This window comes from Oncorhynchus keta, chromosome 1 (genome assembly GCF_023373465.1).
Source record: "Oncorhynchus keta strain PuntledgeMale-10-30-2019 chromosome 1, Oket_V2, whole genome shotgun sequence".
Lineage (NCBI taxonomy): Eukaryota > Metazoa > Chordata > Actinopteri > Salmoniformes > Salmonidae > Oncorhynchus > Oncorhynchus keta.
The window spans coordinates 37,011,804-37,035,956 of NC_068421.1; the positions used below are offsets into that span (position 1 = coordinate 37,011,804).

Consider the following 24,153-nt stretch of genomic DNA (forward strand, 5'->3'; position numbering starts at 1 on the left):
GGTGGTGTGGATGGGCTAGACTGAGGGTGAGGCTGGGCTGGGTGGCTGGTGGTATGGATGGGCTAGACTGAGGGGTGAGGCTGGACTGGGCTGGTGGTGTGGATGGGCTAGACTGAGGGGGAGGCTGGACTGGGCTGGTGGTGTGGATGGGCTAGACTGAGGGGGGAGGCTGGACTGGGCTGGTGGTGTGGATGTGCTAGACTGAGGGGTGAGACTGGACTGGGCTGGTGGTGTGGATGGGCTAGACTGAGGGGTGAGGCTGGACTAGGCTGGTGGTGTGGATGGGCTAGACTGAGTGAGAGTGGACTGGGCTGGTGGTGGTGTGGATGGGCTAGACTGAGGGGTGGGACTGGGCTGGGTGGCTGATGGTGTGGATGGGCTAGACTGAGGGGTGAGGCTGGACTGGGCTGGGTGGCTGGGCTAGACTGAGGGGTGAGGCTGGACTGGGCTGGTGGTGTGGATGGGCTAGACTGAGGGGTGAGGCTGGACTGGGCTGGGTGGCTGGTGGTGTGGATGGGCTAGACTGAGGTGTGAGGCTGGACTGGGCTGGTGGTGTGGATGGGCTGTACTGAGGGGAAGACTGGACTGGGCTGGAGGTGTGGATGGGCTAGACTGAGGGGGAGGCTGGACTGGGCTGGTGGTGTAGATGGGCTAGACTGAGGGGTGAGGCTGGGCTGGGTGGCTGGTGGTGTGGATGGGCTAGACTGAGGGGTGAGGCTGGACTGGGCTGGTGGTGTGGATGGGCTAGACTGAGGGGTGAGGCTGGACTGGGCTGGTGGTGTGGATGGGCTAGACTGAGGGGTGAAACTGGACTGGGCTGGTGGTGTGGATGGGCTAGACTGAGGGGTGGGACTGGGCTGGGTGGCTGGTGGTGTGGATGGGCTAGACTGAGGGGTGAGGCTGGGCTGGGTGGCTGGTGGTGTGGATGGCTAGACTGAGGGGTGAGGCTGGACTGGGCTGGTGGTGTGGATGGGCTAGACTGAGGGGTGAGGCTGGACTGGGCTGGGTGGCTGGTGGTGTGGATGGGCTAGACTGAGGGGTGAGGCTGGGCTGGGTGGCTGGTGGTATGGATGGGCTAGACTGAGGGTGAGGCTGGACTGGGCTGGTGGTGTGGATGGGCCAGACTGAGGGGAGGCTGGACTGGGCTGGTGGTGTGGATGTGCTAGACTGAGGGGAGGCTGGACTGGGCTGGTGGTGTGGATGTGCTAGACCGAGGGGTGAGACTGGACTGGGCTGGTGGTGTGGATGGGCTAGACTGAGGGGTGAGGCTGGACTAGGCTGGTGGTGTGGATGGGCTAGACTGAGGGGTGAGGCTGGGCTGGGTGGCTGGTGGTATGGATGGGCTAGACTGAGGGGTGAGGCTGGACTGGGCTGGTGGTGTGGATGGGCTAGACTGAGGTGAGGCTGGACTGGGCTGGTGGTGTGGATGGGCTAGACTGAGGGGTGAGGCTGGACTGGGCTGGGTGGCTGGTGGTGTGGATGGGCTAGACTGAGGGGTGAGGCTGGACTGGGCTGGGTGGCTGGTGGTATGGATGGGCTAGACTGAGGGTGACGCTGGACTGGGCTGGTGGTGTGGATGTGCTAGACTGAGGGGTGAGGCTGGACTGGGCTGGTGGTGTGGATGGGCTAGACTGAGGGGTGAGGCTGGACTGGGCTGGGTGGCTGGTGGTATGGATGGGCTAGACTGAGGGGTGACGCTGGACTGGGCTGGTGGTGTGGATGTGCTAGACTGAGGGTGAGGCTGGACTGGGCTGGTGGTGTGGATGGGCTAGACTGAGGGGTGAGGCTGGACTGGGCTGGTGGTGTGGATGGGCTAGACTGAGGGGTGAGGCTGGACTGGGCTGGTGGTGTGGATGGGCTAGACTGAGGGGTGAGGCTGGACTGGGCTGGTGGTGTGGATGGGCTAGACTGAGGGGTGAGGCTGGGCTGGTGGTGTGGATGGGCTAGACTGAGGGGTGAGGCTGGACTGGGCTGGTGGTGTGGATGGGCTAGACTGAGGGGTGAGGCTGGACTGGGCTGGTGGTGTGGATGGGCTAGACTGAGGGGTGAGGCTGGACTGGGCTGGTGGTGTGGATGGGCTAGACTGAGGGGTGAGGCTGGACTGGGCTGGTGGTGTGGATGGGCTAGACTGAGGGGTGAGGCTGGACTAGGCTGGTGGTGTGGATGGGCTAGACTGAGGGGTGAGGCTGGACTGGGCTGGTGGTGTGGATGGGCTAGACTGAGTGGTGAGACTGGACTGGGCTAGTGGTGTGGATGGGCTAGACTGAGGGGTGAGGCTGGGCTGGGTGGCTGGTGGTATGGATGGGCTAGACTGAGGGGTGAGGCTGGGCTGGGTGGCTGGTGGTATGGATGGGCTAGACTGAGGGGTGAGGCTGGACTGGGCTGGTGGTGTGGATGGGCTAGACTGAGGGTGAGGCTGGACTGGGCTGGTGGTGTGGATGGGCCAGACTGAGGGGTGAGGCTGGACTGGGCTGGGTGGCTGGTGGTGTGGATGGGCTAGACTGAGGGGTGAGGCTGGACTGGGCTGGGTGGCTGGTGGTATGGATGGGCTAGACTGAGGGGTGACGCTGGACTGGGCTGGTGGTGTGGATGTGCTAGACTGAGGGGTGAGGCTGGACTGGGCTGGTGGTGTGGATGGGCTAGACTGAGGGGTGAGGCTGGACTGGGCTGGGTGGCTGGTGGTATGGATGGGCTAGACTGAGGGGTGACGCTGGACTGGGCTGGTGGTGTGGATGTGCTAGACTGAGGGGTGAGGCTGGACTGGGTGGCTGGTGGTATGGATGGGCTAGACTGAGGGGTGAGGCTGGACTGGGCTGGTGGTGTGGATGGGCTAGGACTGAGGGGTGAGGCTGGACTGGGCTGGTGGTGTGGATGGGCTAGACTGAGGGGTGAGGCTGGACTGGGCTGGGTGGCTGGTGGTGTGGATGGGCTAGACTGAGGGGTGAGGCTGGACTGGGCTGGGTGGCTGGTGGTATGGATGGGCTAGACTGAGGGGTGACGCTGGACTGGGCTGGTGGTGTGGATGTGCTAGACTGAGGGGTGAGGCTGGACTGGGCTGGTGGTGTGGATGGGCTAGACTGAGGGGTGAGGCTGGACTGGGCTGGGTGGCTGGTGGTATGGATGGGCTAGACTGAGGGGTGACGCTGGACTGGGCTGGTGGTGTGGATGTGCTAGACTGAGGGGTGAGGCTGGACTGGGCTGGTGGTGTGGATGGGCTAGACTGAGGGTGAGGCTGGACTGGGCTGGTGGTGTGGATGGGCTAGACTGAGGGGTGAGGCTGGACTGGGCTGGTGGTGTGGATGGGCTAGACTGAGGGGTGAGGCTGGACTGGGCTGGTGGTGTGGATGGGCTAGACTGAGGGTGAAACTGGACTGGGCTAGTGTTGTGGATGGGCTAGACTGAGGGATGGGACTGGGCTGGGTGGCTGATGGTGTGGATGGGCTAGACTGAGGGGTGAGGCTGGACTGGGCTGGGTGGCTGGTGGTGTGGATGGGCTAGACTGAGGGGTGAGGCTGGGCTGGGTGGCTGGTGGTGTGGATGGGCTAGACTGAGGGGTGAGGCTGGACTGGGCTGGTGGTGTGGATGGGCTAGACTGAGGGGTGAGGCTGGACTGGGCTGGTGGTGTGGATGGGCTAGACTGAGGGGGAGGCTGGACTTGGCTGGTGGTGTGGATGGGCTAGACTGAGGGGTGAGGCTGGACTGGGCTGGGTGGCTGGTGGTGTGGATGGGCTAGACTGAGGGGTGAGGCTGGACTGGGCTGGTGGTGTGGATGGGCTAGACTGAGGGGTGAGGCTGGACTGGGCTGGGTGGCTGGTGGTGTGGATGGGCTAGACTGAGGGGAGGCTGGACTGGGCTGGTGGTGTAGATGGGCTAGATTGAGGGTGAGGCTGGACTGGGCTGGTGGTGTGGATGGGCTGGTCTGGGCTGGTGGTGTGGATGGGCTAGACTGAGAGGAGGCTGGACTGGGGTGGTGGTGTGGATGGGCTAGACTGAGGGGTGAGGCTGGACTGGGCTGGTGGTGTGGATGGGCTAGACTGAGGGGTGAGGCTGGACTGGGCTGGTGGTGTGGATGGGCTAGACTGAGGGGTGAAACTGGACTGGGCTGGTGTTGTGGATGGGCTAGACTGAGGGATGGGACTGGGCTGGGTGGCTGATGGTGTGGATGGGCTAGACTGAGGGGTGAGGCTGGACTGGGCTGGGTGGCTGGTGGTGTGGATGGGCTAGACTGAGGGGTGAGGCTGGGCTGGGTGGCTGGTGGTGTAGATGGGCTAGACTGAGGGGGGAGGCTGGACTGGGCTGGCGGTGTGGATGGGCTAGACTGAGGGGTGAGGCTGGACTGGGCTGGTGGTGTGGATGGGCTAGACTGAGGGGGGAGGCTGGGGTAGAGAAGTGTGTACTTGACTGAAGAATGGGGTTAGGCTGGTAGGAATAGTGCACACGGCCAATGAGGTTTGTAATAGGCCATTTGACAGGTTGGTTGTGGTGAGAGCATTGAACATGTGGGAGGGATGGATGGTATTTGTAGTTTTAGAAACGTATTGAAAGAACAAGACTGGGTTTATTCTTCTCGTCTGTAATGACTTTTAAGGCCTGTGTAGTTGTAAACATAATGTAACGTTAACTCATAAAGCCCACATTTTTAGGTGCATAATTCCACAGGGTTATTAAAAGTTAAACCAATGACATGGAATGGGATCATGTGGAGAGCAGTGTGTAGTGAACCATATACATTTACAGTCCTAGTCTCACTCACACTTTGACCGAGACAAACCACGCTGTTAAACCACTTATGGGGCCTTATAGCTTTTTGGTCTGTTTTAGAGTTTGAGCTTTGGGAACTATTAAAATCAAAACATATGTCACTGTTTTGATTTCACTGATTGTAATGATTTGTCTCTCAACGTTTCAGGTTGCAATAAAGATCATTGACAAAAATCAGCTCAACCCGACCAGCCTACAGAAGGTGAGTGCTGTTGTGTGCATGTCATGAGAAACGGTTTGGAGAATAAAAGTCTTGTCTGGAAACGAGGCCGAAAAAGCATGCGACGTCACACAGTTTTACAAGACACAAACAGCATCAAGAAGCATCAAGAGAACCATAATCTTCATGTCATTTGAGAGAGTGATGGTTCGGAGCAGAATTTATCAGCTTGAATGCAACCTTCCTAACGTCATGGTTTTTGTTTCAATATTGACTATATTATGCTGACCTGCACTCTGTCTGTGCTCTCTCCCTACACAGCTGATAACTTGCTCAACACCTAGGCTAGTATCTAGGCTAAACAACTAGGTTAAAATCAATATACTGTGACAGGAAGTGGATTCCTGTGTATTCTTTTTGGGGGACATTTGGCCAGTGAGATGGTGTGAGGATTCAATGGCCTAACTTTTGACCTCGTTCTGAGTTCTACTGGTCTAGGAGGCGTATAGTTTCTGGGATGTTTTGATGGTTTTGCTGCAGTCCCTGAGGTCCAGAATCCTTGGGGCATCCCTACCCCATCTGAAGTTGAAATTTAAAATGGTTATGGTTAGGGTAAGACAGGGTTTCCCAAATTCAGTCATCGGAACCCCAAGGGGTGCACATTTTGGTTTTTGACCTCACACTATACAGCTGATTAAAATAATCAACTAATCATCGAGCTTTGATCATTTGAATCAGCTGTGTAGTGTTAGGACAACAACTAAAACGTGCACCCCATGGGGACCCGAGGCCCGAGTTTGGGAAACACTGGGGTAGGGGTCAGGGTTAGGGTCATGGTTTAGGGTAGGGACTTCCCAAGGATCCCAAATAACATTAACAATGTTGCTGCAAACATACCAGTATTTCAAGGCCATTTAAAGGGGAAATTGTTGAGTTTCTCCCATTCTTCTCTGCAGATCCTCTCAAGCTCTGTCAGGTTGCATGGGGAGCGTCACTGCACAGCTATTTTCAGGTCTCTCCAGAGATGTTCAATCATGTTCAAGTCTGGGCTCTGGTGGGGCCACTCAAGGACATTCAGAGACTTGTCCCAAAGCCACTCCTCTATTGTCTTGGCTGTGTGCTTAGGATCGTTGTTCTATTGGAAGGTGAACCTTCGCCCCAGTCTGAGGTCCTGAGCACTGGAGCAGATTTTCATCAAGGATCTCTTTGTACTTTGCTCCATTCATCTTTCCCTCGATCCTGATTAGTCTCCCAGTCCCTGCCTCTGAAAACCATCCCCACAGTGTGATGCTGCCACCACCATGCTTCAACGTAGGGATGGTGCCAGGTTTCCTCCAGACATGACGATTGGCATTCAGGCCAAAGAGTTCAATCTTGGTTTCATCAGACCAGATCATCTTGTTTCTCAGGGTCTGAGAGTTCTTTAGGTGTCTTTTGGCAAACTCCAAGTGGGCTGTCATGTCACTTTTACTGAGGAGTGGCTTCCGTCTGACCACTCTACCATAAAAGCCTGACTGGTGGAGTGCTGCAGAGATGGGTGTCCTTCTGGAAGGTTCTCCCATCTCCACAGAGGAACTCTGGAGCTCTGTCAGAGTGACCATCGGGTCACCTCCCTGACCAAGGTCCTTCTCCCCCGATTGCTCAGTTTGGCCGAACGTCCACCTCTAGGAAGAGTCTTGGTGGTTCCAAACTTTTTCCATTTAACGATTTAAGAATGATGGAGGCCATTGTGTTCTTGGGGACCCTTTATGCTGCAGAAATCTTTTGGTACTCTTCCCCAGATCTGTGCTTCGACACAATCCTGTCTCTGAGCTCTATTGACATTTCCTTCAACCTCATGGCTTGGTTTTAGCTCTGACATGCACTGTCAACTGTGGGACCTTATATAGACAGGTGTGTGCCTTTCTAAATCATGTCCAGTCAATTGAATTTACCACAGGTGGACTTCAATTAAGTTGTAGAAACATTTAAAGGATGATCAATGGAAACAGGACGCACCTGAGCTCAATTTTGAGCCTCATAGCAAAGGGTCTGAATACTTATGTAAGTAAGGTATTTGTGGTTTTTATTTTTAATACATTTGCAAACATTTCTAAAAACCTGTTTTCGCTTTGTCATTATGGGGTATTGTGTATATATTAATGAGGGGAATAAATGATTAAATCAATTTTAGAATAAGGCTGTAACGTAACAAACTGTGGAAAAAGTCAAGGGGTCTGAATACTTCTGAATGCACCGTATATGGTAACTTTTTTAGATATACAGGATAAAGTTGATCATTTCATAACGAGGACAGCAATGACATGTGTGAGGCGAACTGCATGGCCCAAGAGGAGATCACTCCATTAAAAACTTCCAAAAGGTCAAAACTATTTGATTTTGAATTGTGGGTGAAATCCAAATATGTGCTATATTTTCATTGACTATTTCATAGCTAATTTATAAACAGTAAATATTGATACATTACTAGCTCAAACACTTAACCTCAAAAATGCCAAGTTCATTAGTGGGTGATGGTGATTTCAGAACCAAAGTAGGGGGACAAAAACGGTCTACATTGCCCCCCATAATCTGGTATTGGGGTGGTAGAATCCTGGTCTCCTTTATGGCTCTGCTCAGGTGCCTACATAGTACATACACCATAGACACCCATCATTTACACACCACATACAAACGTTCTCTCATCGCACTGAATCGTTTCAAACTAAAACATGTCGTTCCTGTATCATATCGGAGTCCATCTAGATACGTATCGAATCGTCTTGAAAGGGAAATATGCACATCCATATAATCCATAGTTCTGTTTTCTCTAAACAGCCATTACAAACTTCAGCTAACTTCAGCCACCACTAGCTACAAATCAATGGGAATGATGGGGGCAATGATTTTGGAACATTGACAACTACGCAATGATAATGTTGCTGTCCATATGAGAGAGAACTGTGGGAAGGTGCTGCTGTATCATGTGTTGCCCCTCAGTGGAACTCTATTTAATCATGGAGCGATGTACATAACTGTCCAGTGTGGTCAGAGTTCATGGGCAGACAGAGCCTATGTAAGATACATTGCATAGCATAGCTGTAATAAGGTTAGTATGCTGGCCCGACTTCATATGACTGTAGTACGCTTTCTTCAGACAAAACCAATGGAGGACAGAGACATGTATTGAATTGTGTATGAGTGTCCCTCCTCATTTTGAGGCAATTGAACAGTTGGCTTGAGCTTGGTTTGACCACACATACACAGGCTTATTCCCATTGTGCGTCCCTTTACACTATATAGGGAATAGGGTACGATTTGAGACGCAACCCCAGTCACCCGTCATAATCAACCCCAGTCACCCGTCATAATCAACCCCGGTCACCCGTCATAATCAACCCCAGTCACCCGTCATAATCAACCCCAGTCACCCGTCATAATCATCCCCAGTCACCCGTCATAATCATCCCCAGTGACCCGTCATAATCAACCCCAGTCACCCGTCATAATCAACCCCAGTCACCCGTCATAATCAACCCCAGTCCCCGTCATAATCAACCCCAGTCACCCGTCATAATCAACCCCAGTCACCCGTCATAATCAACCACAGTCACCCGTCATAATCAACCCCAGTCACCCGTCATAATCAACCCCAGTCACCCGTCATAATCAACCCCAGTACCCTGTCATAATCAACCCCAGTCACCCGTCATAATCAACCCCAGTCACCCGTCATAATCAACCCCAGTCACCCGTCATAATCAACCCCAGTCACACATCATAATCAACCCCAGTCACACATCATAATCAACCCCAGTCACACGTCATAATCAACCCCAGTCACCCATCATAATCAACCCCAGTCCCCTGTCACAATCAACCCCAATCCCCTGTCATAATCAACCCCAGTCACCCGTCATAATCAACCCCAGTCACCCATCATAATCAACCCCAGTCCCCTGTCATAATCAACCCCAGTCCCCTGTCATAATCAACCCCAGTCACCCGTCATAATCAATCCCAGTCACACGTCATAATCAACCCCAGTCACATGTCATAATCAACCCCAGTCACCCGTCATAATCAACCCCAGTCCCCGTCATAATCAACCCCAGTCACCCGTCATAATCAACCCCAGTCACCCGTCATAATCAACCACAGTCACCCGTCATAATCAACCCCAGTCACCCGTCATAATCAACCCCAGTCACCCGTCATAATCAACCCCAGTACCCTGTCATAATCAACCCCAGTCACCCGTCATAATCAACCCCAGTCACCCGTCATAATCAACCCCAGTCACACATCATAATCAACCCCAGTCACACGTCATAATCAACCCCAGTCACACGTCATAATCAACCCCAGTCACCCATCATAATCAACCCCAGTACCCTGTCATAATCAACCCCAGTCACCCGTCATAATCAACCCCAGTCACCCGTCATAATCAACCCCAGTCACACATCATAATCAACCCCAGTCACACGTCATAATCAACCCCAGTCACACGTCATAATCAACCCCAGTCACCCATCATAATCAACCCCAGTCCCCTGTCACAATCAACCCCAATCCCCTGTCATAATCAACCCCAGTCACCCGTCATAATCAACCCCAGTCACCCGTCATAATCAACCCCAGTCCCCGTCATAATCAACCCCAGTCCCCTGTCATAATCAACCCCAGTCCCCTGTCATAATCAACCCCAGTCACCCGTCATAATCAATCCCAGTCACACGTCATAATCAACCCCAGTCACATGTCATAATCATCCCCAGTCACCCGTCATAATCAACCCCAGTCACCAGTCTCATAATCAACCCCAGTCACCCGTCATAATCAACCCCAGTCACATGTCATAATCATCCCCAGTCACCCGTCATAATCAACCCCAGTCACGCGTCATAATCCTCCCCAGTCCCCCGTCATAATCAACCCCAGTCACCCGTCATAATCAACCCCAGTCACCCGTCTCATAATCCCCCCCAGTCACCCGTCTCATAATCAACCCCAGTCACCCGTCTCATAATCAGTCAACTTACTACTGAGAGGGTCCATACATGCTGAATGGATCCTCTAGAGACCGCTGTAGGCTTTGTATGAGCATGGCAACGCATTCATGCCTCCAATGTGAGAATTGATGCAGATGACATCACGCTCATGCTTCCCTGTTGCTTGGCGAACATGTTTTGATCAACCATCTTGTCACAGGCATCTGACGAGGTGACCTGTGTCCGGTGCACATATTTGTATCAAAGCGTCATCTGCTGACCAATCTTTAGCCTCGTTGTCAGCATAACAGGAGCAGGCTCTTACTTAGGACAATTAAATCAATATAAAACACGCTGCTATTGATTGTGGCTCTGTTTAAGGTATTATTTGTCTGTCGCGGATAAAGATATGGCTGGCACCAGCCACTACAAATTATACTGTTCACAATTAGTTAGCTATTACTATTGCTTTGCAGACATCCTGTAAAGTAAACATATTCGTAGACCTTTTGTTATTGCTTGCAAGAAACTCCCATCGCAAGTTTTCAGTGATGAAGTGGCCACCATGGAGTTAAAGGGGCAATCTCGATTGGTACATCCATTTTGGACTTTGAAAGTAATGATATAGCCATTGATTCTTGGAGAATATGACTTATAAATGCCCGCTGTTCCAGGCTGCATCCCAAATGGAATCCTATTCCCTATAAAACTTTTGTCTAGAGCCCTATGAGCCTACATAGAGAGTAGAGTGGCATTAACGATGCACCCCTAGTGTTAAGTGGTTTCCTAGTGGGGACTGGGGATGGATGCCGGGAGGGAGGGGAACGGGGGTGGTTTGTGATCTCTGCATGCAGAGGTTCGCTGGTGGATGGATATTGCTGCAGTAGCGCAACGGGCAGACGGTTGTCCTGTCAGCACTATTCTCCTCCCATTCAGGACACACTAGACCAGAGCACCAGGTGACTCTCTCTCTCTCTCTCTCTCTCTCTCTCTCTCTACACTGTGTCCCTCCCCTCCCTATCCTGCTCTCTTTTGTATTGCAACATTCCCCTCTCCCACCCTGTCTTTTTCTCGCCCTCCCTCTCTCACCCCACTCTCTGACCTCCTCTCCCTCTCTATATGTCACCTAACCCACTTTATTTCCAGTTTCTGTCTATCTTTCCCTCCCTCCCTTCTCTCATCACCTCTCTTCAGGCACTGCAGAGTAACCACAGATGTACTCTCTGGTGTTTCTCTGGAGGCTGGACCCCCCACAGTAGCTAGGGGGACACGCCCAAGCGGTGGCAGGTGATTTAAGGGCCCAGGCTCCGCCCCCCACCAGCCAACTGCACTGCTGCAGAACACTTGGGATAATCTGGCTGCAGTCTGCAGGCTTTAATATGACAGTGACAGCAGGGCTGCAGCAGCAATGCTCCATGTTGGCCCACCACCCCCCAAAGTCACTCAGTCTCCCTCTAATCCCATTAGGGGCTGCATGGGGGATCCCCAGCAGCTGATACACACTGAGCAGGACAGACACTTGCACCCATCCTAAAACAACTGCCTGATGTATCTGAAACACCCCCAACCACTTACTAACCCCATGCCTAAACCTATGCCTATCTATCTCATACCCCTAAATACCTCCCACCACCTATGTCTCCTTCCTACCCCACCACTCACTCTACCTCCCACTCATTCCCAGTCCCAACCTCTGATCTATTCCACACTAGGCCCTTTAACTTTAAACCCTGTCTCTGTCATTCTTCACGTCACTTCTGTCCCTCACACCTCACCCACCCTACAGCCTCTCTGTACCCCCTTATTCCCCTCATCTTCCACCTCTCTCTCTGATCTGGATGTTGTCACGATTTTCTCAAGCTTCTTCACTGTCAAGAGTACGCATAAGTCTGCCTGTGAGAGCCTGTGTGAGAGTCTCTGTGTGTGTGGGGTGTAATCCTTCACCATGTAGGGCCCCTTCAAAAGAGTCTGATGCTACATTGCGGGGGGTTATCCCTCTTTCAGGCCCCTTCAGCCAGGAGCAGCATTCCAGACAGACAAACAATGGGGACAGCCGAACCCAGAGGAGGTGGGGTCCTCCAGGGGGCCAGGGCACTGGAGCTTGGATCCTGAGAAAGCAAGCAACCATGAGATGAGGCAGAACCAAAGAGCACAGACTGTGTGTGTGTGTGTGTGTTCTAGAGAAAGGGATAAGGACGCTGCCTGACAGTATGTTTGTTTATCAGTGGGTAGTGTGTATCATTAAGATTTTAAAGGAATTAATACAGAGGGGGTAGGATATTTTCCCACACTGTTGAAGGATGATGGGAAGAGTAGTTTTCATTCTGTTCATGCAGGGGTCAGAATATGTGCAGTAATCCAGTTTCTGAGTTGCTGCCTCTGAGTGCGTTCCAAATGGAACCCTATTCCCTATATCAACTCAGCAAAACAATAAACGTCCTCTCACTGTCAACAGCGTTTATTTTCAGCAAACTTAACATGTGCAAGTATTTTTATAAACATAACACGATTCAACAACTGAGACATAAACTGAACAAGTTCCACAGACATGTGACTAACAGAAATGGAATAATGTGTCCCTGAACAAAGGAGGGGTCAAAATCAAAAGTAATAGTCAGTATCTGGTGTGGCCACCAGCTGCATTAAGTACTGCAGTGCATCTCCTCCTCATGGACTGCGCCAGATTTGCCATTTCTTGCTGTGAGATGTTACCCCACTCTTCCACCAAGACACCTGCAAGTTCCCAGACATTTCTGGGGGGAATGGCCCTCACCCTCCAATCCAACAGGTCCCAGACGTGCTCAATGGGATTAAGATCCGGGCTCTTCGATGGCCATGGCAGAACACTGACATTCCTGTCTTGCAGGACATCACCCACAGAACGAGCAGTATGGCTGGTGGCATTGTCATGTTGGAGGGTCATGTCAGGATAAGCCTGCAGGAAGGGTACCACATGAGGAAGGAGGATGTCTTCCCTGTAACGCACAGCATTGAGATTGCCTGCAATGACAACAAGCTCAGTTTGATGATGCTGTGACACACCGCCCCAGACCATAACGGACCCTCCACCTCCAAATCTCTCCCGCTCCAGAGTACAGGCCTCGGTGTAACGCTCATTCCTTCTACGATAAATGTGAATCCAATCATCACCCCTGTTGAGACAAAACCGCAACTCGTCAGTGAAGAGCACTTTTTGCCAATCCTGTCTGGTCGAGCAAAGGTGGGTTTGTGCCCATAGGCGACGTTGTTGCCAGTGATGTCTGGTGAGGACCTGCCTTACAACAGGCCTACAAGCCCTCAGTCCAGCCTCTCTCAGCCTATATCGGACAGTCTGAGCACTGATGGAGGGATTGTGTGTTTTTAGTGTAACTCTTCGTGTAACTGTCCCACAGGTTTGATGTTTGGATGTACCGACCCTGTGCAGGTGTTGTGGTCTGCCATGTGGTCTGCCACTGCGAGGACGATCAGCTGTCCGTCCTGTCTCCCTGTAAGGCTGTCTTCGGTGTCTCACAGTACGGACATTCCAATTTATTGCCCTGACCACATCTGCAGTCCTCATTTCTCCTTGCAGCATGCCTAAGGCTTGTTCATGCAGATGAGCAGGTACCCCGGGGCATCTTTCTTTTGGTGTTTTTCAGAGTCAGTAGAAAGGCCTCTTTTAGTGTCCTACGTTTTCAGAACTTAATTACCTACCGTCTGTAAGCTGTTAATGTCTTAATGACCGTTCCACAACTGCATGTTCATTAATTGTTTATGCTTCATTGAACAAGCATGGGAAACAGTGTTTAAACCCTTTACAATGAAGATCTTTGAAGTTATTTGGATTTTTATTAATTTTCTTTGAAAGACATGCTGGACTAGACAGGTCCTGAAAAAGGGAGGTTTCTTTTTTTGCTGACTTTAGTACACTACTTTAGACCAGAGCCCTATTCCCTATATAGTACACTACTTTAGACCAGAGCTCTATTCCGTATATAGTGCACTACTTTTGACCAGAGCCATATGGGAATAGGGTGCCATTTTGGGAGTTAGACATGGACTGTTTTGTCTTCTCTCTTTGGGATCTAATGACTGTTGTTGTTACCCTTTACAGGAAACAATTTAATCCAGTTGCTGTAGTTCTGGATAGGCATGTGACTTGGATGTGCTTTATTGCTTCTTGCCAAACATTAAAGGTTGTACTACCTCATGCTCTGTGTATATTTGACTCTGTCAGCTTCTCAGTGTCAACAGTTACATGATAGGACATTCAATCTTAAACTATGGTCAAACAAACATGAGGTGAATTCCTATTGTTTATTATTACTGTCCATGAATCATTCAAACACTTGAAGGTATATTGTAGCTGAGGCTGGAATTATGCTATACCAATTTGGCCACAAACAGTCACCAGTGTGTGTTTGAACTTTGAACCCAATCTACTCTCATGCATTTGGGTGCTACACAGGGCAAACTCAATCCGGGTGGAAGCACCTGTAGTCCTGGCCCCTGGGGACGCCTCACCTGAACTCTGGCCCCTGAGGCTGCCCCTGCTGGGGCCATCTGTCTGACCCCATGTGGTAGAACTCAGCACTAGTTTTAGATTGGCTTGTAATGAGGAAGCTCCGGGTCTGCTCCTCATCACCATGGTCTCTGTTGAGGGGCCATGTTGACAACAGCCGTTGCCTTGAAACGCCCTGATCCACCATGTCCAACATGAATGGGCTCCTTCTGCATGATCACACCCCCTTTCCCAGAGGAGCAACCTGGGTCCCACAGGGACATGAAGGGGGGGATGGGGTTGGGGTGTATGGGGAGAGGGAGTTTAGGGCAGGGAGGGAGGGGTATTCTGTTGGTTAGGTTGGGGGTGGGGGGGGGGTTAGGGGCAGTGTAGGCAGTGGCATTTGCATCAGATGTTATCGTTATGCAGGGAGGGAGGGAGCAGTCATTCATGTGCGATGGCTTGCTTGGCCCTTGGCGTGGATAGATGTCTCTTTCAGAGACAGAGCAGGTTATTCAGTGGCTCTGCTGAGTCGTTTGAGAGGGGAGCCTGTGAGTTCCGTTTACCTCTATCGCTCTCTCTCTCTCCTTGTCTCTCTCTCTGGTCACGTGACAGTGTGGTCAGGGGGATGAGGGGTGTGCTTGTGTGTGACTGTGCGTGCGTAATGTGGTTGTGTAAAGTGTCTGTGTGGGTAAAGCGAGTGTATATGTGTGTGTGTCCTATGCAGGCATATTTTTCCCGTGTGTGAGTGCAACTATGCGTGGGATTGTTCAGGCCAGAGCTCGGACACAAGGCCTGGATTAACTGGTCAGAGTGAGGCACGCAGACAAAAACACTGCCTTGTGTTCAACAACTGCCTGTGTCCACCGCTGACTGACCCAACGGTAACCTCGACCCACAATGACACACAGAGAGTACGAGAGAGAGAGAGAGAGAGAGAGGCAATTTAGTAAGCTGCTTTGTGCAAATCCCCATGCAAAACAGAGGAGAAAAACCTTGAGGGAGCTCAGAGGTTGATTAATTCTGCCCTTTTGTGATCTCTCTGTTGCTTTCTGCTTCAGAGCGAGATTGGCTTCCGGTGTGATGTACAGGGTGAGAGGGATGTGCAGGGATGAGACGGGGAGAGAGGGTGGAGGAGGGAGGGAGGACTGCATTAGACAGATGCACACTGTGGATGGGCTGTCCGTTCCCTTGGCCAGTCAAGTGCTGAGGGTGGCAGACAATACAGGGCATGGTTGGGCAGCGGTGGGGTGGAGAAGCTCCCCTGGGAAGACACTTGCCTGGGGGTGAGACTAGGACTATAGAGTCTGACATGGGTTGGCATGGCAACAGTGACGTTGGGCCAAGGGAATGGACCAGGAAGTCATTTATGGGCGTGTGAGAGAGGGAGAAAGTGGTAGATAGAAGGAAGGGGGATATGACGGAAGAGAAAAAGATTAAGGAGGTGGCGGGAGAGATGGGCTTATCTGATTATATTTCTTTAGAGCTCAGGTGAACAGCTGATGCGCTCTGCTCTCCTCAATTAAATTACAGACAGTCTCAAGGGATGTGTGTTTGATTTGGATTGTATGTTCACGCATGGAGCTGCATCATGTCACTGATGTGTGTTTGTGGACACTGAATGTATACTTGTGTACTCTTTGTGGCACTCACAGTAGCCCTGGTCCACATTAGCCGCATTACTATGTGACATGTCTGCTTCACACAGGCTGATTGTCTCAGTGTGTCTGTACAGGACGGGACACATGTACACCATCAGATTTATGGTTGCGTCCAGCTGCCCTGCACTTTGGCATTGGAAAAATGTATAACAAGGGAAGCAGTGAGTCCTATTTTCTGCCTTTAAATTGTTTTTCAAGAACTAGGTTTCTCTGTACAGTGTTTAATCTCACTAGCCTATATCCTACAGTCATGTATCACTAGCCTATATATCCTACAGTCATGTATCACTAGCCTATATATCCTAGTCATGTATCACTAGCCTATATATCCTACAGTCATGTATCACTAGCATATATATCCTACAGTCATGTATCACTAGCCTATATATCCTACAGTCATGTATCACTAGCCTATATATCCTACAGTCATGTATCACTAGCCTATATATCCTACAGTCATATATCACTAGCCTATATATCCTACAGTCATGTATCACTAGCCTATATATCCTACAGTCATGTATCACTAGCCTATATATCCTACAGTCATGTATCACTAGCCTATATATCCTACAGTCATGTATCACTAGCCTATATATGCTACAGTCATATATCACTAGCCTATATCCTACCGTCATATATCACTAGCCTATATATCCTACAGTCATGTATCACTAGCCTATATCCTACAGTCATGTATCACTAGCCTATATCCTACAGTCATGTATCACTAGCCTATATACCCTACAGTCATATATCACTAGCCTATATCCTACAGTCATATATCACTAGCCTATATCCTACAGTCATATATCACTAGCCTATATATCCTACAGTCATGTATCACTAGCCTATATACCCTACAGTCATATATCACTAGCCTATATCCTACAGTCATATATCACTAGCCTATATCCTACAGTCATGTATCACTAGCCTATATACCCTACAGTCATATATCACTAGCCTATATACCCTACAGTCATATATCACTAGCCTATATATCCTACAGTCATGTATCACTAGCCTATATACCCTACAGTCATATATCACTAGCCTATATATCCTACAGTCATATATCACTAGCCTATATCCTACAGTCATGTATCACTAGCCTATATACCCTACAGTCATATATCACTAGCCTATATACCCTAAAGTCATATATCACTAGCCTATATATCCTACAGTCATGTATCACTAGCCTATATACCCTACAGTCATGTATCACTAGCCTATATATCATACAGTCATATATCACTAGCCTATATATCCTACAGTCATGTATCACTAGCCTATATACCCTACAGTCATGTATCACTAGCCTATATATCCTACAGTCATATATCACTAGCCTATATATCCTACAGTCATGTATCACTAGCCTATATATCCTACAGTCATATATCACTAGCCTATATATCCTACAGTCATGTATCACTAGCCTATATACCCTACAGTCATGTATCACTAGCCTATATATCATACAGTCATGTATCACCAGCCTATATATCATACAGTCATGTATCACTAGCCTATATATCCTACAGTCATGTATCACTAGCCTATAGTCCATAGTATGGCTGAGAGAGAGGTGTGGGGTGGGGGTGGCTGAGAGAGAGGGGTGGGGGTGGCTGAGAGAGAGGGGTCGGGGTGGCTGAGAGAGAAGGGTGGGGGTGGCTGAGAGAGGGGTGGGGTGGCTGAGAGAGGGGTGGGGTGGCTGAGAGAGGGGTGGGGAGGCTGAGAGAGAGGGTTGGGGGTGGCTGAGAGAGAGGGTTGGGGGTGGCTGAGAGAGGGGTGGGGTGGCTGAGAGAGAGGGTGGGTGGCTGAGAGAGGGGTGGGGTGGCTGAGAGAGAGGGGTGGGGTGGCTGAGAGAGAGATGGGGTGGCTGAGAGAGAGAGGTGGGGTGGCTGAGAGAGAGGCATGGGGTGGGGGTGGCTGAGAGAGAGAGGTGGGGAGGCTGAGAGAGAGGGGTGGGTGGCTGAGAGAGGGGTGGGGTGGCTGAGAGAGAGGGGTGGGGTGGCTGAGAGAGAGATGGGGTGGCTGAGAGAGAGAGGTGGGGTGGCTGAGAGAGAGGCATGGGGTGGGGGTGGCTGAGAGAGAGAGGTGGGGAGGCTGAGAGAGAGGGTGGGTGGCTGAGAGAGGGGTGGGGTGGCTGAGAGAGAGGGGTGGGGTGGCTGAGAGAGAGATGGGGTGGCTGAGAGAGAGATGGGGTGGCTGAGAGAGAGAGGTGGGGTGGCTGAGAGAGAGGCATGGGGTGGGGGTGGCTGAGAGAGAGGCATGGGGTGGGAGGGGCTGAGAGAGAGGCATGGGGTGGGAGTGGCTGAGAGAGAGACATGGGGTGGGAGGGGCTGAGAGAGAGACATGGGGTGGGAGGGGCTGAGAGAGAGGCATGGGGTGGGAGGGGCTGAGAAAGAGGCATGGGGTGGGAGGGGCTGAGAGAGAGGCATGGGGTGGGAGGGGCTGAGAAAGAGGCATGGGGTGGGAGGGGCTGAGAGAGAGGCATGGGGTGGGAGGGGCTGAGAGAGAGGGGTGGGGTGGGAGGGGCTGAGAGAGAGGTATGGGGTGGTGGTGGCTGAGAGAGGGTTGGGGGGCTCCAGAGAGAGTGAAAGAGAGAGGGATAGACGGGTGAGACGCAGCTCCCTGGGTGACGCTCTGTGTTTTGTAAGAATGGGCTTGAACTTCTAAGGAAGCTGGACACCTTCTCACACAACCATCAGCACATTCCGTCCATTGTGTGTGTTTCCTTCTCTATCCTTCCTGTCTTTCTCCCTTTCTCTCCTTCCTTCTCTTGCTTTTGCTCACTCATACATTGTGAAATCTAACTTTGTGTTTGCCTCTATTTCTGTCTTTATTGAAGTATTCCCCTTTCCACAAACCCAGCCCTTGTAACACAGTCTCTCGCGGATACTCTTTTACCTGGTCAGAGCAAGCTGATGCCTCGTCACCCAGTCTCACCATATACAGTTCAAAGAGAGCACTCTGTGGGCTGGTGCACAACATCCACTATAATTATCCCCAAGATGCTTGTATGTATGCCGTCAGCGCTCCCTGTTTCCCCACTTTCAGCAGATGTCACAACCAGGAAAGGAGGCTTATGAATGTGGTTCAAGGGAGGTCCATGTGTGTGTCAAATTGTGGGTGTGCGACAGTGTGTAAATACGATGGTGTGTCACCTCATAACCACAAGACGTTGAATCACACACAGCAGCGGTAGACAGTGCCCGTGCCGCACAACCGTTGCAGCGACTATGTGATGTGGCGCCCCCACTATTTCTAGAAAGAGAAGAGGCTAAAAGCAACGGCACCTCCATGATGGATGAGGGAGCCCTGTGGGGGAGAGAGGCTCTGCCCAGGGGGAGAGGCGCTCTGTCTAGTCAGGCTGTCCCTGGAGTGGTCCACTCTCTAATTAGCAGGAAGCCAGCTAGTGTTCCCGACAAGCAGCTGAGCTTATTTATGAATGAATATGAATGAATAAATGTATAAATGAGTGACGGGTGGAGGCTGGATAACCTCCTCCTATCCACCTGTATATATATATATATATATATATGCCATTTAGCAGACGCTTTTATCCAAAGCGACTTACAGTCATGTGTGCATACATTCTACGTATGGGTGGTCCCGGGAATCGAACCCACTACCCTGGCGTTACAAGCGCCATGCTCTACCAACTGTGCTACAGAAGGACCTGTCTGATGTTCAGTTCTTATATTATGAATCGGGAATTTTGATCATCCCCCACTTTCATACCTATCTTCACATGCGCTATATATATCAGTGTGGCTGTGAAGACTTGAATAAAGAAATAACATTCTTTTAACTCGCTTCTTCTCTCTCTCTTTCCTCCAGCTCTTCAGAGAGGTACGCATCATGAAAGGCCTCAACCACCCAAATATCGGTAAGTGCCTCGGCTATACTAATCTCCCCAGCTTCTAGGTTGTAGTGCCGCAGGGCATACCCGACCCCAGAACATCATCAGCCTAACACCCATCCTCACGCAATGTTCCCCTTCACTGTCAATACAGCTGCTGAGCAGGAGTCAGGACGTGTGATATGGATAATAGTCCCCCACTGAGTTGAAAATGATCCTCCTTTCCAGGGGGGTACAGTCTAACTGAGGGACACCCAGACCCCCTCGCGCTGCCCCTGTAATGGCTAGAGGCTGTGTCCCAAATAGCACCATATTCCCTATGGGCCCTGGTCAAACATAGTGCACTATCAAGGCAATAGGGTGCAGTCGCTCATATAAAGCCAGGACAAGTAGACTTCCTCCATTTTTTTATAATGCACACGGTCACATTTAATACTGCATGCAGCTGAAACATAAACTGCCGTACCATACTGTTGTGCATTTACGGCACATCTCCCTGCTCTAAGGAACACACAGTAAATCACTTTGTGCAACTGTGTGTGTTGTTTGTCTGTGCCACTATACTGAGGTGTGGTCCTTCTGGTCCTTCTGTAGCACAGTTGGTAGAGCATGGCGCTTGTAACGCCAGGGTAGTGGGTTCGATTCCCGGGACCACCCATACGTAGAATGTATGCACACATGACTGTAAGTCGCTTTGGATAAAAGCGTCTGCTAAATGGCATATATTATTATTATTATATAGGTGTCTATGTATGTTTGTGTGTTACAGTGCAGCTGTTTGAGGTGATCGAGACAGAGAATACACTCTATCTGATAATGGAGTACGCCAGTGGGGGTGAGCAGAGTACCTCCCCTCAATCCCTACACGCTCCTCCATTTCTCTCTCATCTCTTTTCTCTCCACCCTTCCCTCACGCTTTCCCAGTACCGCTGACCCATCGATTGTCCTCTGACCGCCCTCCTCCCTCCATCTGAACTCTCCATTTCTCTCCCCTTCCTTCACTTTCTGTCTATTCTTCTCTTTGCTTGTGTCCCCTCCCTCTTATAATCCCCACTCTGCTTGTTTGTCAATTTTTCTCCCATTCTATTTCTTGCCAAATAAGGAACTAATAGCCAAGCATGTGCCCCCTCCTGATCTCAACCTTGCTGCTTTTCTCCCAGTGGATGTGTCCTTTAGCATGTACTGTACAAAAACACAACACACACTCATGCATTCATTCATTCAGTCAATCTCTCTCTTTCAACTCTCTCACACCACCACTATATATTTCCAGACACATGCATGGGTCACAGACATGTAGACATGCCCATGCAAAGTTAACCATTAGGCCAGGGATCACTGAGATGAATGAGGCCCTATAGGCTCAATGATGAAGATACTGGTCCCAGATCAGGCTCAATTTAATAACCCATCTCACTGATGATACTACTGCTGTGTATGCTCTCCTTTGGCTTAGGAGTGCCGTACTACTATGGCTGACCCTGTAAAACAACACATTTCACTGTACCTATCCGGTGTATGTGACAATAAAACATTTGTTTATAAATATAATTGTTTTAGATTCTCTCTTCATATTCTTACATTACAATTTCTTTTCACTCACTCACTTAATGTGTACATCATAGAAATACAATATAATTATATTATAGAACTCTAATGAATACACTATATATATATATATATATATATATATATATATATATATATATTAGTGGTGCGCGGGTCAGCTGTTTGTTCAACCACCCGCAATACCTAATAACCCATCTGCAAACCATGTGGTAACTGGTAAAGTGAAAATCTGAGGCCCGACCCTAACCCGCTAATATAGAAAATCTGCTGTGCAGTCAGAGATGGTGGAGGTATTTTGGGGGGGGGCAGGCCTTTTTCGATAGGCCTATGTCTCTGCTTATAATTTCCGACATTTTGGCCGGCTATTTGTTAGTCGACTTTTAACAACTTCTACAATTAGATAAATGCAGCTTCTCTTCTGTCATGACTTGTTGCCCTGGAAGACTAAGTAAACCCTGCTCACCAGAATGACGTAGTTGATATTGGTAAAATGTTCCCCTTCATCGCTGCTTCTCTGACCGGGGAGAAAATTCAATAAATACATTTGTGGAAAAGGGAAAGATTTTCTGTGCAAAATTTCCCAATGACGTCAGTTTAACCGGTTTTAAGAAAATGTAAGAACATTTCAGCCCGACATGTTTCTGATAAGATTTCAGTTCGGCTTGGATGCATATTTTTATGTGGTTGAAATAGGCTTCTATCAGCTTTTATGATGCTGATAAATATAGTACCTTTACAGTCCCTAACTACACATTCATTCTCTCAAGATGCTGAAAGAAAGAAATAATGTTACAGAGTCAAAATCTACATTTGGTGTATCATTTTACTGTAAGAAATGCTTAATTTTGCAAGCCTTAGCGTTATATTGGGCTATGTGAGAGGTTATAGACCTACAGTCAGGGTCCAGGTTCCAGACTACTATTCCGTTTAACCCATCTGAACAGTAGTTCCCTTGACGGGCCATTTGGAAGTCCCCTTCTTGTGACTGTCGAATTTCTATAGCGCCTCACAATCATCACACATAACATAACACTGCTATCATCTTACCCCTTCACCACATCTTCCCTCAACATTAGACTACTGCTCTGACCCTCCCTTCGATTTATTTTCAACTTTCCATTTCGCAGCTTTTCTCTTATTGAATTAAACCCTGACATTGACCTTTTTGCCTCAGTGGACCGAAGTGAACTTTTTCTGCCCATGTTCCCAAAAGCATTTGGCGATGTATCCGGTGAGCCGTGTATCCGGTGGGCCGTGTATCCGGTGAGCCGTGTATCCGGTGAGCCGTGTATCCGGTGAGCCGTGTATCCGGTGAGCCGTGTATCCGGTGAGCCGTTTATCCGGTGAGCCGTTTATCCGGTGAGCCGTGTATCCGGTGAGCCGTGTATCCGGTGAGCCGTGTATCCGGTGAGCGTACAGTTAGGCGCTAAAGCTTAGTCTGCACGCTTTCGCCAGATAAAAAGAAAGAAAGAAAAACCTTAATGTAGCCTATAGATATGATTTGCACAAGAATGATACACTAATAGATTTTTAAAGCCCTTCATCCACTCAATATTTCGTGACCATTTACCCACCCGCCCCTCGGATATAACCGTGGGGACTGCGGGTTATGAATCAACCCGTGCATCACTAATATACAGTATAAGTGCCTCAATTACACACTGTATTCAATCAGACGGTGTTGTAAGCCTGATGCTCTGTCTGTTGATGTGGTTGGTTTCTCTCTCCCTCAGGTGAAGTGTTTGACTACCTCGTGTCCCATGGGAGAATGAAAGAGAAAGAGGCGCGGGCCAAATTCCGTCAGGTGAGATGTGACCAAAAATGTATAATCGCAACAAAACCCAGTGAATGGTGCTGAGTTGGCCTGAATGACATTGCAAGCATTATTCTAAGTTTGTATGTGTCAGTCTATGTGTTTGGCTTTTTTTACTGTGACTTATCTCACTCCCTTTCTTTCTCTCGTCTCTCCCGCTCTCTTCTCCCTCTCTCTCTATATATATCTATATCTATCTATTTAGATTGTGTCTGCTGTACACTACTGTCACCTGAAGAACATTGTTCACAGGGACCTTAAAGTACGTGACCGGTTCAGACCTGAACCCCTTTTCATTGTCCAAAATGACAACCACTCATTGATATTAAGTATATCATTATCAATACATTAAAAAACATGTCAAACACTGATAATCTCTTTCCTGAAATGAGCATACAGCCTGAACTGAACAGACTCTCAGTCCTTAAAATCTGCGCTATCTTCACCTGTCTCTGCAGGCTGAGAACCTCTTGCTGGATGCCGACTCCAACATCAAAATCGCAGACTTTGGCTTCAGTAACGAGTTCACCATGGGCAACAAGCTGGACACGTTCTGTGGCTCCCCTCCCTATGCCGCTCCGGAACTGTTCCAGGGGAAGAAGTACGACGGTCCTGAGGTGGACATCTGGAGCCTGGGGGTCATCCTCTACACACTGGTCAGCGGATCACTGCCCTTCGACGGGCAGAACCTCAAGGCAAGACCCCCCCGCAGTGCAGCCAAAATGGCCTTTACTTTGTCTGGGGCACTACATAAGGCACTACTTTTGGCCCGGGCCCATATGGTGTGGTCAAAAGTTGTGTACTGTATGGGGGATATGGTGCCAAATGTGACATTTTGGATACTAATGCTGCCCGTGGTACT

At 49.8% G+C, this 24,153-nt stretch overlaps 1 protein-coding gene across 3 annotated transcripts in view; it reads left to right on the plus strand.

Moving 5' to 3' along the window:
* Positions 1-24,153, plus strand: part of LOC118384130 (MAP/microtubule affinity-regulating kinase 4-like) — a 68,041-nt gene that overhangs the window by 26,674 nt on the left and 17,214 nt on the right. For all 3 annotated transcript variants that reach the window (XM_035770471.2, XM_035770478.2, XM_035770464.2), the window contains exons 3-8: positions 4,910-4,963; positions 19,888-19,936; positions 20,679-20,744; positions 23,212-23,282; positions 23,497-23,553; positions 23,750-23,986. In XM_035770471.2, the coding sequence (XP_035626364.1) occupies positions 4,910-4,963; positions 19,888-19,936; positions 20,679-20,744; positions 23,212-23,282; positions 23,497-23,553; positions 23,750-23,986 (534 nt within the window). The remainder of the gene's footprint in view (positions 1-4,909; positions 4,964-19,887; positions 19,937-20,678; positions 20,745-23,211; positions 23,283-23,496; positions 23,554-23,749; positions 23,987-24,153) is intronic.